An 18674-nucleotide genomic window follows, 5' to 3' on the forward strand; every position below is an offset into this window, starting at 1 on the left:
CATGAAAATTGTGGTGAACACAGTAATTACTGACCTCTTGTTTTTTTTTTTTATCTTGCAAATGAAAAACTCATTTAAAAAAACAAAAAAAAATTACCAAACATCCAATGCAGATGCAGTGATTTGTCATGATTTCATTGCGTTGTGGAATATGTATATTCCTTCTTCTGAGAGACGATATGCAATCCGTTGGACGATATGTTCCCCCTTGTTTAGCAACAATGGCGAAAGTACAAAGAAAATGGAAAAGAGGCTTCCGAAAGTTTCTGGAAAGGTTTGCTTAAAAGCACCAGGTGGTGACATCTTCATTTTTCACAGCCCAAAAGTGAGGCTGCGCGGCTCTCCTCGCACTCCCCTATGCATTATTCTTGCTTTAAGCAGCACGTCTCCTCAGGGGGATGGCGGGGGGGGGGGGCGGCGGGGGTATTGTTTTACAACACACCCAGCTGCGGCCTACTTGCCTGGCCTGGGGTTCTTTTTCAAGGAGTTGTCTTCGCTGACCCTTCTCTCTGGCAGTTATTAATAATAACACGTGCCGGGGAATAGTTCACCTTGTAGCGCTGAGGCCGTTGCATGTATGTCTAGCCTCATACGGGGGGGGGGTCTCCAGGGGGGGGGGAGCAGAGCAAGAACGAGAAGGGGGTGGGGGCCGTTTGGGGGGGGGGGGGTCGCGGGGCTTTGAAAGGTAAAGCAAGCCAAGCTGAGATTGCACACAAAAGACATCAAACAAAGTTCCCCCCCCTTTGCATGTAATTAGAATCAGGTATCATCTACGGTCCCGCTAAAGCGATGGAGAGTCTGATTAGCGGCATCAAAGAAGGCCAAGAGGGCCGAGACTTCTGATGGAGGGCTCGGCGAGCGCGCCGAACGGGTGGGGTGAAAAAGATGAAGGCTAAAGACGCTGGAGTGCCGAGGCTGACAGACTGAGTGCTGCATTCTCCACCTCCAAGTCCCCATTAAAAGCTCGAGCAGGCGAAGCCTTTTGTGCATGCTGAGTGCTCCATTGTAATAACAAGCAGCCCAGATAGGATTCAATCTGGAGCCTCAATGAGGCTTTCCTGACAAAATTCTGCCGCTAAAGTGTTCAAAGCGCTCGACAAATTGAAGGCTCCCTTTTCTTTCCGAGCGCAAGAGAAAATATTTTAAGTTTCCCAGGAAGGCATTGTCGCGTCGAGGTTTTTTTTTTTTTTCTTCTTCTTCTTTCTTTTCAGCGGGAATTTTGCGCAGCTTGACATCCTAATTGATTACGCGGAATCCAAGCCGCAGCTGGTTTCATCTAAATATGGCCGCGGTGCGAGGACCGGTGTAAGTAATACCGCTGGCATTCACGGGCACAGCGGGCATCGTGACCTTTCGCAGAGCCGCGTTCGTCAAGACACAGATGGCTACCCTCCCAAAAAAGGGCAGAAAGAATATAAGAATGACTGTGTAGGTAGACGCAGAAGGAGGTAATGCGGCCAATCAAAAATGCCGCGTCGAGTCACGTGACCTCTCATGTCCGCGTACCAAACGAGATCTGCCACCAATACAGTAAATACTGGACATGGGGTTTTACAAATAATACTTAGCTATATTTATTCATTCATGTTATGTACCTGTGGCTGCAAAGCAAAGTGTGGAGAGTCTCAGTGCAGTAAATGAATGAGGAGATCGTCCTTCATTCTTGCCTGTTTCCTCTACGCATGTATTCTAAAAAAAAAAAAAAAAAAAAAAATAGGGAATAGATTGGTTTGCTTCTACAAGGGAGGGGCACAGTATGGGAATGGAAAAAAACAGCCACGTAATTAGAAGACATAAACGACAACGACTCAAATACTTATGAGAGGGGAGGTGGTGCCAAGCCGGGTCGGATGTGTGACGATGTGAGTGTCAGAATGTCAGGAAAAGCCTACTAGAACATCCGGACTTTATTTGAGGCTAGTCAGAGGCACTTTAAATGGTGGCAAGTGTGTGCTGACTCCCTTAACACAGGTTTTGTGAAAGGGTGTGTCGACTTTTCCTATTCACTGTCCGGAAGGATCTATTGCTTTTGATTGCAAAACGCAGCCTTCAACGCTAATTCAAATGCGTTTGACTCGGAAAACTACGTTTGTGAGTAATCACACGCCGCCGCCAACGGAATATCCCTTTTCTTATTAAAGCGATGACACATGTTCACGAGCGGGAATGTATCTAAATGAGATTTCCGAGGAGAATAGATGGCTTTGAGACAGGCTAAGCTTCTTTTTTTTTTTTTTTCTCTCTTCTCTGCCTGCCACTCCGTGGCGATAAAGGTTGACGTGATGTCACATTCACGCCTGACGCCGACATACAAATGCGTAATAAGCTTGATGCCAGATATAAAAAAAGCTATTTTGTACTTTTTTTTTTATTCTGAAGGAGAGGCATGTAAAAAAAAAAAAAAAAAAAAAAATATTACTTTAAACCATGCTCTACATTTGGTTATCGCTCAGCTTTCTAAAAAACGGAATAAATCCAGCTGTGTTGACTGGTGTGCGCGTTTGCTCGCGTTCACAATCTTAGTAAAACCACTGTAGAGGAAAATTGGAAGTTGGGGCGGGCGGAAATGAATGAATACATAGATAAATAAATAAAGCCTTCTCCTGGCGCCGTCTTCAAAATGGATGCTCGGAATTTACAGTTTTCCATTAACTGATGCCCAACAGCTTTTTTTTTTTTTTTTTTTTTTTTTCCCCCCCGCACGGCCTGGCCCTCCTGGCCTCGGTGGCGCTCGGATGTGCGCGGGAAGGCGTTAGCCGTTAGCGCCCTGCCTCGCCTGGCCTGAAAACAGCGCGTCGGCATAAACAAAGTGGCGCTATTACCTGGAATCGCCGACGGAAAGCCTGCAAAGGGATCGTTTATGGATACGGTATCCTCCATATTCATAGGGAGCAAAGTACAAATCAAGCTCTAGGAGATAATACCTGTAATTTTCTTTGCATTCCTCGCTGTGCGTCATATTCAATCGCACCGGGGGGACTGCAGAAGCCATAAGTATTATTCCCACTGTTTCTTTCTTTTCATTTTGGGGGGATTATTACTTCTCTGCTGGTTTTGGACCCCTGTAGAATTCTATTAACCCTTGTTATGTCAAGCTTAATAACATACAAACCTGCTAAACAGAACAGGAGCACCTGTGTCAGAATATAAAAATGGACAGAGTCTCAAATTGTGATTTCCCCCCCACCCCGCCCCCTCTCGCGTCTAACCCCGGGCTGACACAAGCGAGATAAACACAAGTCCAAATAATATACAGAAAGCGCTTTTTTACGAGCGCAAGCGCGTGTGTGAGGTTGCGGGGGGTCATGAATCTGTTGCGAGTCCTGATAACATAAATCATTCCATTTTAAGGCAAGGTGAGGCCGAGTCAATGTCGTGTCCTCCGCGAGTGATGGAAAAGTCTAAAAATTGCGGCATTCTTGTAATATCGCCGTCATTGATTGCCTCTGCGATGGAGCCTGACATTTTGTGCGACTCCGCGGATCAGATGGGGAGTGCTGCCGTTTGCCGGATTTGCCGCTCATTAGTGCGTGTTGGGGAGATGTCGCGACGGCCAACGTGGAATCAATTCAGTCACCTTGAAGATGGAACAATAACGTGACGGAATTGGCCGCAATACCTTGGGAAATGACGCACGTGTGGAAAATGACAGAAATTGTAAGCTGGCGGCTAAAAACATGTTACAAGACAGAACTATTTTTACAATTACAACTTATAAGTCACACTTTGCCTACAATTGGAGAACTTGAGCTGACCGGTGATGCGGTTAGCTTACAAGCTAGCCGATGGCTAGCACCTCCCGTTGCATAGATTCATTCCGGCGTCTTAAATTATTTTATTTGTAAAGGCCTTTAAATGTTGAATTTTTAATTCCGTGAAGCACATTAAGTTACATTGTGTATGAAATGCACAATAAAAAAATGCCTTAAAAGTTAAATACAACTGAAGTGTTTTGACCGAACTTCAGGTGCCAAGTGAGCCAGGGCAGTGTAAGTTCACAATTGATTGGGCCAATGTTATTTTGGCTTCCAGTATTAAAAAAAAAATAAAAAAAAAAAAGACAGAGTGGGCAAAAACAGCCCCTGATAAAACTGCTGCTACTTTAGCATCCACGCTAATCTTTTTGTGGTTTCCTCGCATGCTGTTGCTTTGGGTTTTTGACATCAACTAAACTACAACCTCTCAATGTGTCACTAAGACATATATATAGAATGCCATCAAGTATTTCCCCCAAATTGTAGCTGCCACAGTAAGAGCTCCAGGGTAATGCAGCAAGAGCTAAAGGTGTTTTATTCTTTCGATCACAGAATTCAAACTCAAGGCGACATCCTCTTATGTGGCCCGTGAAGGAAAATCGTGTGTGTTCACTTCATGTTTCTTTCAAATCGTCTTCACTTTTAACAAAACTGAGATTTTGGTTACGTATCCCTCCCCCTTTTAGATCATTGAAAAAAACGTTTTACTCGTCATTGATTTGAAAAAGTAGTTACCCGTCAATGAGTTTTGTATATGTGATGGTACAGTATAAGGCGATCGTACATTTATATAGGTTCACAGTCATAATGGCCCTCCAAGGGGAAACCATAAGTATGCCAAAAATGAGTCTGACACCCCTGCTTTAAATAAACCAAACCATGACAACCGGACGACTAAAACGCCAGTAAGATTGATTCGAATAGAAAACGCCGCAGTGTTTGTTCGACGCCCGGGCCGGAGGAGCGTCTCTTACCGTAGGTAGTCTCTCCGGCAGAGGATGAGGTTGGCTTTGGTGTAGAGCGTGGAGCCCACCTCGCCCAGCCTGCAGTCGCAGCAGGCGCACTTGAGGCAGTCTTCGTGCCAGTACTTATCGAGGGCCTTCAGTAGGTAGCGGTCCTTGATCTTCCGGTTGCAGCCGGCACAGCCTTTTGGCTTCGTGTCCGGCTGGACGGAAAGCATTTGTATACCTGCGACAGGGCCAGACACGAAAGCAAGATTCAGTGGCAAAATCACGACTTTTTTCCTTATAGTCGCCGTTCTAAAACCTGCCATCGCCAAGACGGTAAACCCCCGAGTCATAGCACGGCGAAATAATTCATGCCGACTAAGCTGAAGAATTTTTCATATCCGTTCGGTTGAATTTCCATTCAACTTCGAAATTGCTCATCTGTTGCTTTCCGAGAAACCGCCACCAACCAATCGGAGACGCGTCACGCTTTCCGCCTGTGATTTGGTTGTTTTTCTCAGGCGCTGCGGTTTCTTTGATCCAGATGGCATTTATCAGGTAAACTTCAAGTTACCAAATGTGTTTTTCCTGCCCGGTAAAGAGCAAAAGCAAAACGCGTGCACTGACAAAAGACAAAGAAACATCAATTCGACACTGTTTTGGAGCTCTTTAAGCGCAACGTGTGCCCGGTAACACCAAACGTACAATCGCAGCGATATGAAAAGATGTGGAAATCGGAGTGTGCGTCATCTTTCTAAATGTCAGACAAACAGAGCGGCAAACTCACACGGACAGAAAAGTAAAGCCGAACGCTTGAAATGGAAGGCCCACTTTGTTGCTTGTGTGCGAGGGAGATTGCGAAATATTGCTGAGGCAGCTAAAAAGAAATGTTAAAGTGATGTTTATCTGGGGGATGGCGTTCATAAATCCTGCTCTGTGTCATCACTTAAGTAAAGGACACCATGATGGAATATTAAGATTTCTCCCGACTTTTTACTGGTTTAACACTAAAACGTGGAACATTTTTACTCATATTTTCCACTCGCGCGTGTCTCGATGGATTGGGCCACATAGACGGCACATTTTTGGAGACTTGGTTTTTTTTTCTCGACTCTTTTTAAACGCGCTGACCTCCTCCGTATTTAAAGGGGCGTGGCTACAGACGAGAAGGCTTTGCTGCCCGTCTGCATTGTTTGGCCTGAGCTGACTGGGGAGAGCCTTTGTTGGTCCGCTGGGGACTTAAAGAAGAGGTGGGGAAGGGGAGGGGATGTGGGGGGCGCACCGGGCTGGAATTAGTATTCTCCCACTATTCCCCGAGGAGAGGCGTACCCCCGTTCCCCTTTGTCCAACATTCACCACACGCACACGCACTAGTGCTCAGTTGAGTTTGAAATGACGCCTTTTATGGGCAGTGCTTCCAGTATCACTAAGTGAAAGGAAAAGTTGTTCTTTTCTAGACTGACATTTTTTAGGGGGGGGGGGGGGGTCTACTTTTTTTTTTTTTTAACTTGAAATAATGTGTAAATTCAGGAAACTGTCACAAACTTTGTCTGGAAAGAGATGGAAATGTCAAATTGCATGTATTTGTATTCATTGGTTGTTATTGGCAAAGCAAATTCTACAGGATAGCTTTATGTAAATGTAATTTATAACTTCAAATATGAAGTCATTTTCACGACGAAACTTTATTGGACTTGCACTTTTAAGTGGAGATAAACCAAACTTATTCATTTCGGGGATGGCCATTTTAGTTTCCAGGCTTTTTTTTTTTTTTTTTTGCATTTTCAGCTCTGACAAACAGACAGAGAATCACTTAAAGTTCATAACATGCACCTAATGAAGGTGTATTTTCCGTGTCCTTGATGAGGCCAATTTATCGTAATAAACTTGTGCATTTGTAATCCCCCTGACAACATGCTACCACCCATCCATTTAGATTGAGTTTGTTTTGTTTTCAATGTTTTTGCCCTTACGAAATCGGTGCACCTTAGACCTTCGACATATGGTTTTAACCCCACCAACTTGTCTTGTTGACATTTTGAACAAGTTAAATGTGCATCTATTTTTGGCCGTGAGGTAATAAAAGGCCATTTTTATGAAAAGCAATAACATGCTACACTTAGTCTGTTAAGGACCATGCTATACAATATACAGTGTCACACATTTCTACTACAACTTCCAAGTAGTGTTTCTGTTCATATTCGTGTTTTGCTGCCCTGAATAACTTGCGCATAAAGACTTTTGCTGATAACCAAGTTAACTGTCCATATCTGTTTAAGCCTTATAAATAAGGTGGCAGCATCCATATAATTTTCTACTTCAGCTTCTGCGTTTGAGCCCTCAGGGAAAAGTCCGTCTTCTCTATTTCTACTCAAACTTGCGTGTGTTGCGGGTGGCTTGAAAAGCGTGCGCGCATAGTCGCTACCAAGCCGGGCTGCGGTGCGCCGGCGAGCTCAGCTCATTTGTTCCACCGAGTTGCGGCTGTTGATTTGTTAATTGGCTGGATTTAGAGAGCGCGCGGGCTTGCTCGCCCCCCGGTTCCTCTCGGCCGCTCCTGTTCAGCTGCACTGATCCGTCCTGCAGCCTCGTTAACACTACAAAGTCCCCGCTGCTCATTACCAAAGCCAGAAGAAGAAAAAGGGGGAGCCGGTTTCGACTCCCCCTGCAATCAAGGAGAAGGAGAACGGGAGAAGCATGGCAGGAATTCGACCACTTGGCTCTTCCGATTGCCGGTGGAAGTGCAGGGTGGGGGGGGGAGGGGGGGGGGCGCCTGAACAAAAGCGTCATTTTCCCATAAGGGGGTGGAATCACCGCTGCTTGGAGCTTTAATGATATCTATTTTATTTGCTTGCTGGCTAGCTGGGCTGCGCGTCCCCCGCGGTCACATGCATCATCACCGGATGGAGGACGTCGGAGGAGACGAGCACCCCCCACCCCCCAACCCCTCTATCTAAACCTCCCACTATTTGCTGACATTTCACCCGATCACTTTAATTACCGTTGCCATGGCAGCGGAGTGATAACGAATCCGATATTCGAACATCACGTTAACGCCTCGCGGGGAGGTTATTGGAGGGGAAATCGAGGCGAATTTGCAAATCAGACAACAAAGCTATGAAAAAGCCTTCTTACCGAAACTTTTCTCCCTTTTCTGCATTTGTTGAGCCGCTTCAGCAGCATGCAACCCGGTCCAGTCGAGCAGCTGGCTTTGTTTTACACGCACACATACACACGCGCGCGCGCGCGCGCGCACTCACACAGAGGAAAGGGGAGGGGGGCAATCCAGCCGATGAAAAGGGATGAGAAGCAGCAAAAAAAAAAAAAAAAAAAAAAAAATGAGGTTCCGATCAGTAAAACGCGGGATTGAAGCAAAGGTCGTCGAGCGTGGTGTTGGCGCGCAGGTTTTTGCCACCAGAGTGTGGAGCTGTGTGTGTGTGTAAGAGAGAGAGCGACAGAGAGAGGGAGGGGGGAGAGAGAGAGAGAGAGAGAGACAGAGAGAGAGGGACAGAGAGAGAGAGAGGGAGAGGGAGAGAGAGGGAGGCAAGTGACAGCACGACAAAGAGATGCTTCTCCTCCGCGGCGCAGCCACTATAATCCAACTGGCCACGGAACGTCTTGCGTGCGCAAAAGAGCGACGACGCACGCGTCGCGATCCACTCACCTTTCCCAACAAGTTGATTCCACGCAAATTCACTTAGTTATTCTCCATGCGCACCAGAGCCGGGCTACAGGTGCTCGCTCGCCTGCGCAGTTTTGCAAAGTGCGTGAGGTGTGTGGCCGACTTGTCCATATTATACATCAGTCAACACCACCCTCCCCCCCCCCCTCTCTCCCGCCTCCTTCCCACTTAGCCCCCACCATCACAATGAGACCGAACACGATAAGGTCATACTCGACTGCCCCACGCATGCTTTCAAAGTTCTGAGAAACTAAATGGCTGCACAAAGACGCAGTTTGGGTACAACTCGATGCTCGATTTAGCGTCCTGCCACGTTCATTAGCACCCAGACGACAATTTATGTTTCCCTCTTTTCGCGATGTTCTGACGCTGGATTACTGTTTCGGAAACTATAAACTCCAAATGCGTGACGAAATTACGCTCGCTATACGTACATGAGACGTGAGATTTACGTCTCGTCGATTTTGGATTCGGCATCCTGGCAACTTTATTAATGAGTGCCAGTTTTCATTCACACATCTTCCCATGTTTTTTTTTTATTTAATTTAAACCCTCACTTTTAAACTACGATAATAACTTTACATATATTCAACGTCTAAGTTATTGTCTTGGAAATTGCGCCAGGCATGGAGACAGAATGGCACTCGGATTTGAGGCTGAAAAGGCGCCGATAATGAGATGGGTCATAAAACGCTCTCCGCGCGCCATTATGAGTGATGAGATGCATTAAAGCTGACAGGGGTATTACCTGGCCGTAATTAGGTTTTGTCATGGATTGAATTATTTCAAGGCGGCCTATCTTGGTAATCATGCAATTTGCGGCGGAGCCGGTGCCCTCCCACCCGCCTTTCACTCACCGCGTTTGGCAAAATGATCACCCTTCGGAGCGACTGCAGAATGGACGAGGGTTTTAGTCAGCAAATATGTGACTATTTTAGATTTCCGGACGCACGTTGGCAAGTTTACGCGCATTTTACGCGCAGCCCAAAAAGGGGCGTTAAACTCACTCACGAGCGCTTGCGGTGTCCAAAATGAATCCGCACCTAAACGGCTCCACGGTTTGAGATATTTTACACTCATTGTTGCTGGTTTTAGCGCGAATTTTACGCGCAGCCTCCAAAAGGGGGAGTCAACTCCAAAAACACACACTCGCGTACCTTGAAGTGAAGCCAGCGGCGTCCAAAATCAAACCGAATCTCGTCACCGTCCAACTTTGTGACTTCCCAATGGGCGCGCGTCCTCGAGTTGTCCCGTTGTCCGTAAAAAAATTAAAAAAACTCCTCTCTCCGATCTCTTCCACCGTCTGGTTTCTCTCGAAGTGGAGCCGGCGCTCTCCTATTTAAGCCCCTCCGCCAGGTCCCCAGTCAGCAGCACACTCCAGCTCATCCAAGAAGCTGACAAGCACCGTTAGGGAAGGCAGCGCATGTTGCTCTAATGGACCTCATTAAGCTCTACTTACAGATGTTCTCTTAACATAATTGATCTGCAGCGAGTTGAGAGGACGGCAACCCTATTCCCCAGCCCCCAATTATGGCCCGGTAATTAGATCCCCAACCTCCAGTTCTCCACATTCACCCTCCTTACATTCCGAAATATCAAAGTATCTCTTTCTCTCAAAGCGCAGCTCCCCCCCCCACCCCACCCCCCACACACACCTCCGCCCCCCCCCACACAACCAAACCCCCTCCCACCTCACCTCCAATGTCTCCTCCTACCCACCCACAAGACTTTACTATATTGACAGTCAGATGTGCTAACCTTTTGTAGTGTGAAGCCAGACTAACTCCAGCTGACGGTGCTCACTCACCCCCCCCCCCCCCCACTCCCCCCTTGTCTCCCTGCCCGTAGGGAGTCAATGTGAGTGACACAGGAAGTAAAAAAAAAAAAAAAAAAAAAAAAAAAAATCGCATAAAGGGTTGTAATGATAATATCTGTCAGGGGAGACTTCCATAATGTCTTTTATCTGAAATAATTCCTCTGATGGCAACTTTGAGAGGAGAAGCTGGGCGCCGCACTGAAGATTTAAAAAAAAAAAAAAAAAAAAAAAAAAAGTGATCATGCAGCTTTTTTGTAATGCCAATCAGTGCCACTCCTATCGCCCGTCTAATTAGCCGCTGCGCTAAAACAAGAAATCACAAGGGAGATGCTAATGTCACGCGTTTGCACTTTTGAAAAAGCGAAGGAACTTTCCATAACGGTGATTTAGTGTGATGAAGATTTTTTTTTTTTTTTTTTTAGGAATAATGGCAAAGTCTGCACATGAGCATGGTGGATGAGAGCATGACTAAGCCCCAAATGATATTCATATTAGTTGCTGAAATGCAACCCTGTGATACCCCACATATCGCACATGCCAGAAACGATCAATATTATTGCACACTTTTTTACACTGTAAAAAACACAACTTACAAACACCGTCATGCGATTGTTTGTTGACAGCTATGTATGACACGTGGCACCTCGAAATAACCAGAGTGGTGGATTAGTTTTGATTCCCAAAAATGTGGTGCCTGGGCTCCCTACACAAGAGAATCACCGAATTACTCCAGTTCCAGTGCAGTTCAGTTGTATTTAACTTTTAAGTCAAATGCATCGAATCAATTGCAAATGCTTACAATGGAGCCATGAAATAAATCAGTCTTTAGTTTGAACTTATTTGACCTTATTGTTCGCCTCTATGATCAAATAATCCCAATCTTCCTTTCCGCAATCGTTTTCCTCACTCGAGACTCTTTTCAGGTCGTTTAGGATCTTAAGGACCGGACCCTGGTCCTTCAGGGCGCACACACGCGACCCGCTATTCCCTTGAGAGATAACCCAAGGGACCGTCTTCCGCTAACGACCGGCAAAGGCTCCCCTTAAAGACACGCTAAATAATTGCTACGACCTTGAAGTGGGGGTCAAGGGATCGGTAATTTTAATGACAATTTTCCCTCTTCCCCTCCCCCCCCCCGCAGGCCAATTTTGTCTTGAGACAGACTGAAGTTCCAGAGCCAATTCTTCACACACAAAAAGTCCCGAGAATTACCTTCCTTCAGTAATAGGTCAGAAGGGAACTGTGCAAATCCAAAGAGAGACGTGGGCCAAAGAGTACTGACCCTTCTTATTACTCCGCAGAGAGTTAGTGGCGATTACTTAATTCAAACGTCTATTCATTTAGTCGGAATATAAAACCGGAGAACATCAGCAGTCGGAAGAGCCGGCGCTGGCGTTCTAGGCCGTTTCATTCATCCATTTGACTCGGAACAGCAAATAAAATCCAGAGGCCGGAGGATGATTGAAACGGCACTTAAAATTCATACATGAGATGTGTTATTTCAATTAAATCCATCGGCTCAAATCAAATGGAATGTCATGAGATTTTACGATGGAAAATGATCCCTGTGACAAGACTCATCCAGAGTGCCTACAAAAAAAAAATTTAAAAAAATCTAATAGTAGCTAATGCAGTGGTTTTACATCTTTAGTTTTTATTAAATTGACATGACTCATCAATAGAGTGCTATAAAAATTGCCCCCCCCAAAAAAACACAACAACAATAACCTTTTGGCATTTTGACCATTTTTCATTGTCTGCAAATAAATGCTCAGAATATTTATATTTGGTAGTTCTCAGTAGTTTATACACTCAACCAAAATAGAAACAACCCTTTGTTTTTCCAGCTCAAACCCTGCAAGCGACAGCTACATGAGCACAAACGGTGCAGCAAAACGTAGACAGACAACATAATACTTGCAGGGCTATATTCTTTATCCTCTGCGAAAAAGGACTGCAGCTTCCTGAGCAATTGTGACCGTTTTCTTCATGCATATATGTATAATACTGCCCCCTGGTGGCCAATGCAAACATACATACACACACTATAAGGAGCAACACGGTGCCCCTCAAGCCTCCCTATTTAATTATGTTCTTATCTTATGTTTCATGAAGTAAAATATTGTAGAGTACTTTTTTTTTTTAAATGAAAAAAAACAAGTTGATTTTTTAAATTTTTTTTTATGGGGTTGATACAGATCCATTGTATAGTGAAAAGTTTGCTTGATCCACAAAGTTGAAGGCATTTTCATTCCTGTCCTACACAGGCTTTTTCCAAGGTAATGGCACTTTGATCCCCCAAAAGTGTTGATGTTGTCATTAACACATGCTACACTCCTGGATTTCATCTAAACATGCCAACGCGGATATTTCCCTTTGAATAATATATCTTCAAGCCTTTAATGATGATAACCTTGAACTGCGCAGTGCTGGTAACTGCTACATAATATCTATCGATTCCATCCGCTACGATTTCCTTGAGTAGCCCGGGCTGAAATTACTTGTGTGTTCCGAAACTGAACATCTCAAACAGACTGCTGTATACCTCAGCAGCAATCAATCAGCCTTAATCCAAAACCAATTTACTCCGCCTGAAGAGGAAAATATCTTTTAATCTCTCGCCGACAATCCCTGATTGCAGTCGGTTGACAGTCAAAGTGCGGCGCCGAGAATGGGACATTTATATTGGATTTGCGCTCGCCGCCGCGACACACACATGAATGAATAGTCAATTTAATACCTATGAGAAGTGTTCTCCCCTCGCTGAAGATGGGATATTGCTTCCCAGACGCCTTCTCCATAATCATTTGCCTTTCCTGTAAGACACTGTGACAAAAGAGACAAAGGTCATCACGGGAAAACAAACTCAAGGCAGAAAACCAAGCTATCAAACTGAAGATGACTGCACCTGAGTTTGGATTAGTGTCATCAAACAGCGTCTCATTAAAATCGAAATGACATGCTCAGCAAAATGCTAAATCTGTAAAAACAATTAGCATTGTTGATCTCGTGCGAACAATCTGCCTCGATTATGAGTTTGGGCCAATTTTTTTCTTCCTACCTCAAAGCTACTTTTCCCAAACTTGAGCTGTAGACCAAATTGGGTCACAGACCTGTTTTTTTTTTTTTCCTCCCGTTTGCTAATTGGCCCACTAAAATTCAAACCACTGCAAAAAGAGGTGATTTAATTTTGGCAATTAGATTCATAGATCGTTTGGTTGGTTCAGTTTGATCACAAGGTGCAGGATTGCAGATGATTGCTTTTCTATAGTGACCGTTAAACCCAATAACTCTCTTACATTACACATTTCATAGATTTGGGCTAGCGACCGAGGACGTCAACTCACGAGATGAACGATTAATGGTTATCATCAAGGGGCAAAGTCATTTTAAGTCTTGACGTTTTCTGAAGAACGGCGCAAAACAACCACACAGATTTGCCTGAGAAAAGCTATCAAATGCTAACAAAACGCCATAGACGGGCTACCAAGTAGCATCAGGTGTCGCGATGTACCAACCCCTCACGCAATGGACAATTGAACACAAACTGGAGCCAAACATGTCGGCAGATTATATTACAACACGCACATTCATATATTATTTATCCTCTGTGAAGAACGACCAATATTACTGCAGCTGCAACCATCTACGGTAAAAATAGTCAACATCCACAAAGCAGTTTGACACTTTTATCTATCGATCCTACAAAATGGCAGCAAAGCACTCTATTAGACAAGGTTATGGCCTGACATAAAGCTCCTGCCCTGACCTCAACATAGTTGCCACAAAAGGGCGTCAAAATCACATTGTTGTCCGACGCGGCAGGGATTCGCTGCGCTCGGTTTATTACTCTCAAAACAATAGTATATCAATCGATCATTTTAATCAATCACCTATACAAAATAAACGACCCCTGCTTCCCCTTGCTTCACCGGCATCCGATGATGCCGATGAAGCAAGTGCACCGTGACCTCCACCCCGTAAGGCCCGCCTCCTTTTTCCAACCTGAAGCTTTTAAGCACAAGCAATGCTTGATTAAGAGGAGCCTTGTGGGTGGCTGTTGTTTTACTCCATATTGATCCTCGAAGAACAACTTTCCATCATGCAGAGAAGGCCAGGGCCAAAGACGACAGCTAATTAAGATGGCTAATCACTTCATTTCACAAGGCTGCAGGCTCTGTCACTCTTCTTCCCTATAGCACCTGTTGTTTGGTATCTGTGAAATGATAAAAAAAAAAGCAAGATGGATTTCTTTCCCCCCCCCCCCCCTTTTTACATTCCTTATCAGCAGAGACGCTGAGAAACGGAGGTTTGTGGTCAGAAAGTTACATCCACTTGTCATGAAGTTTGGCGTTTAATTACTTGAGCTTTTTTGCAGGGTGGAATGATTTTACAGAGTAGATTGAAGGAAAACATAATTGGGCGTGGGTTTGAATTTTTTTTCCAGTCCGTAGGGTCAAAATTGTACACACAGGCTCAAACAGAAAGGAAATTGCTTTGGATGCTCTCCTAAGAAAATGATGGAAATTTGTATATTCAAAATCTACATAACAGATAGAGACAAATACTCAATAAATAAACAGCTGGATTTGCACAAAACAAAGATACCATCATAGAATTTTTACAATTAATACACCAATCGTGTTAACCAAGCAACAAGACATCAGTTCGTCATGTGTTCTATATTTTCTATGAGTAACAAAATAGAACTCAAAATTCCAGTTGTAAATTCTATTTAAATGTCTAAGGAATTGAACAGAAATAGGCCTAGCAATAACATTTATGGTGGACCGATTTTTCAAGAAGTGAAGTTCTACACCACTGTAAATTACAGCCATAATAGCGTAATTTTACGTAAAAAAAAAAAAATCACAATAAAACATTTTATCAAGTGTTATATGTGCCTTTCATATTCACGTGTCATCCACGTCACTTCTCAAAAAGCCCTCAAAATAAAGAAGTAAAGTGGAGGACTGAAGTCATGGGCAGAGGATACTGTCCGGAACAGTATGTAAAAGCTCAAAGGTAAGCAGAGCTGCATCGAGCTTTGTGCGCTGCACAGATTAGCATTAGCTAACAGTGTAAGCTTCTGTTGTCAACATACTGTAGTAGGGGGTTATATAAGTAAAATACATTTCCATTTAATCTTTCATAACAGTTTACAAAAATCTATTTCGCTGCCAATTTGAATGACTTTTATGTGCTGTATGTATTTTAACCGAATCATTAAGTACAGTTTCTTAATATTCATGTTCAAACTGTGTATAATGTTACAGTGGCTTACGATAATATCCAACATATTTTTTATGAATAAAATCGAATTTTTGGGGGAACACTCATCCTATGCTGCTGCGTTTATATTTTACATATCTGCAACCTGTGCACCTCAATTGGAGAAATCAAAAGATTTTTTTTAGAGGTTGAGGTTGAGGTGACTGTGCTCAGAATTAACCAATCACAATCTCTAACTCATCAGTCAGCGCACCTGCCACCGTTTAAAGTGCCTCTGATTAACTCCAAATAAAGTTCAGCTGTTCCAGTAGGCTTTGTGGTGACTTTTGATATCCATTTTACACTCAAGCAGACAAATATAAATTCACAGTTACACAAAGCAGCAGTCACGGCGAAAAGTATGATAAAACCGCTTTTAGGAAGTGTCAGTGAGCGCCGAAACATTTTACAGCTTTTCATGTGGCGCGTGTAGCAGACCTGAAAGGTTTGGGCGCGAAATCCATTGTGTCGTCAAACTGTAAATTAGGCGTGTAGATTATGCTCCTTTGGGGTTCAGAGCCCCTTAGGGATGGGAAAGGGGGGCGGGGGGGGGGGAACGGGGGTGTCATCTCAGTCACAGCGGAGGCTGACGCGGTTGATGTACAAAAAAACTCTGGGATCTTTTTACATCTCTTTCGATGTTCTTTTTATATATATATTTTTTTGAACAAGTCGTCCTGTTTTAATTGACTGCTGTCAGAGTGTTAGGTCGGTAGGGGGGGCTTTTGGGGCGGGGGGGGGGGGGGACCCTTGCACAACATCCCGCTAATCCCCATGTGATCATCAGCCGCGCACGGAACGCCGGCGAAAAACCTGGATCACCTTCCATTACATCGGCGTATGTCGTTTGAGATGCCATCTCCGGCGGTAACAAGCGCCTCGGAATACCTTGCGAGAGGGCGGGCTTGTTATAAAGTGAGAATTCCGCAGCAGGCGAGTCACCCCGGTCCTTTTCACAATCACTCCGGCTGAGGTATTGGATGCTGCTCTTCATGTCAAGTGGACTTATTCTGGTTGTTATGAGAAAAGGGGGATAAACATTACTCAAGACGCTGCGAGTGGGTTTTATGCACGGCGAGGCACAAAATTACAGCTTTCCACTTTTTTTTTTTTTTTTTTTGCCTCAATGTAATCGTATTGATAACCGCCAACGCCATCTGGGAAACCTCAGCCATCATTTATTTTGTTCTCTGACCATTCGGTAAAGTGATTTGTGGGCTGGGATAAACACAGCGGAGCTAAGCCCCGAACGGTACTTATGAAAGGAAACTGTTAGAGAATGATTTCCCTTCAGGATTGAGTCGGAATAAGACACTTTTGACTGCATTATTGAGTGTGTGAGCTGCGTGTGCGCTAGGCCGCAATATTGCACCGCTCCTTCGCTCGGCTCGACTCGGGAGAAAAAGGGGCCGTGCGTTTCTTAGCGCCCTAAGAAAAGAGTGTGGGAAGTTGAGTTAAACCGTGCCAAGTCGTACAACACACAAACTTAGCGAGAGATTAGAGTTGGAGTCACTTCACATCAGGCAGATCCGCCGGGGAGCTAATGGAGACAGGAGAAACAGGAAGAGCTGTCTCACTCTTATCCATCCGAGGGATTGATATGCTGCCGGGAAAAAAAAAAAAAAAAAAAAGGGAATCACAAAGGATCAAGCGTCGAGATCCAGGCTCGGCAACACATTGGGCCTGTCATCTTCTGTAGCCATTTTGAGATCCCACCCCCATCTCCTTCCCTTCTCTCTCGTCTTAGACTCCTTTAAGCTTGGCTAAGGGCTGTTTTCAAATACGTTCTTCTGATCAGTCGTGGGGGAGGATGAGCGATGGAAATCCGCCAAGGTTTTGGAAATCCAAAATAGTTGGGCGATGAAAAAGGAAAATGTGCTATTTAATGTCCTTACATGTCAGGTGTCGCTTGTCAACTCGCTACAGCTCTTTGTCTTGGGATGAGGATTTATTTTGGCGACGCATCCAATAAGTGGTTAGCGACCATTTGAGTGCAGGGTGGAAAATACGATCAGAAATGACGATCATTTCTGGATGGAAAAACTGTATTTGAAGACATTTTATAGACTTTTTCACCAAGAAACAACATTACAGAAACTAAGACTTTTGCAAACATTATGAAGCCATCTACTAGTTGCAAGTGCTTAGACCAGACATCCTTTTGGCATGGAAAAACTTTCAATGAGATCTTGTCTTGCAAGACAGGCTAAACTATACTGAAAATGGAGAAAACCTCCACCGGAAAACGCAGACACCTGAAAGTCTTTATTCAGTTCCGTTTCATTTGATGTATTTTTCGGATCAGTTAGGGTAGGAATGTCCAAATCCAGTCATGGATCACGATCGTTATCAGGCTTCTGCAGAGCTTGCTGATGAGCAGATCATTTAATTCAGGTGTGTTGGAGGAGGTTAAGATCCAAACCATGCAAGATAGTGCCCGTCAAGGACCTGATTTGGACAGACCGTGTGTTAGTGCCTCTTTCTCATGTGAGCCAAAGAAATACTGCTTGGTGCGTTTAAAAAGCCACATCATACAATGCCAAACATGAATCTGAGACAGACAAATTTCCCTGTTCCCACAGAACCCACAAACTCTTTTAAACTGACACATGAACAAAGCAAGTGGACCTTGAACCAAACGAAAACTCAACTTGGAAGTCAGTATAAAAGGAGTGGGACAATGCTTCAACTTGGAAGTTAAACGAACACTCAATGTCTTCATGACCACAAATACACAGCCAAAAACACACGAGGGTGCCAACTGATGGTGTTGACTCCCTGTAGACAAACTCCCAAAGTGAGGAGAAAGCACCCGCCTCATACCTTCAGCTATTCTGATTGCCATCAGGTGAGGGACGAACCCAGGTGCATTCAATAGCTCCTGATTAGGTGTGTGAAGCAAGTCTTCAGGACCATACCTAGAGACATTAAACTTCTTGCTTTTAGGGGTCTTTAACATGCTTAAAAGGATGCGGGCGGAGCTTTTGATTCATCCACCATGCAACGCGAATTGCAAATAACTGCGTGTTTACTTTTTTTTTCCCCTCCGCAAAAAATGCCGCGCCTGGGGTGTCCTCACCCTAACTGCGACGGCGTCGTGGAGAAGGCTATGAGACACCGGGATAATTGGACTCTAATGGATGTGAAAACAGCAGGATGCGCTGAATCCGAGTGATGAGCCCCATGTCATGATGTTTTCAACCGCC

The 18674-nt window shown here is 44.5% G+C and overlaps 1 protein-coding gene across 6 annotated transcripts in view; it reads right to left on the reverse strand.

The window, feature by feature from the left end:
- Positions 1 to 18674, reverse strand: part of lmo3 (LIM domain only 3) — a 97317-nt gene that overhangs the window by 25973 nt on the left and 52670 nt on the right. For 3 of the 6 annotated variants that reach the window (XM_086022525.1, XM_086022526.1, XM_086022527.1), the window contains 2 exons: positions 12938 to 13023; positions 4730 to 4943 (listed from right to left, as the gene is read on the reverse strand). In XM_086022525.1, the coding sequence (XP_085878651.1) occupies positions 4730 to 4943; positions 12938 to 13004 (281 nt within the window). In that variant the 5' untranslated portion in view covers positions 13005 to 13023. Of the gene's footprint in view, positions 1 to 4729; positions 4944 to 7834; positions 8301 to 8363; positions 8477 to 9538; positions 9967 to 12937; positions 13024 to 18674 lie in introns of those variants that run through there. The other 3 variants (XM_086022529.1, XM_086022530.1, XM_086022528.1) reach the window with 3 other exon arrangements.

Source organism: Filicampus tigris, chromosome 22, assembly GCF_054856515.1.
Source record: "Filicampus tigris isolate MCC_2025a chromosome 22, RoL_Ftig_1.0, whole genome shotgun sequence".
Classification (NCBI taxonomy): Eukaryota; Metazoa; Chordata; class Actinopteri; order Syngnathiformes; family Syngnathidae; genus Filicampus; species Filicampus tigris.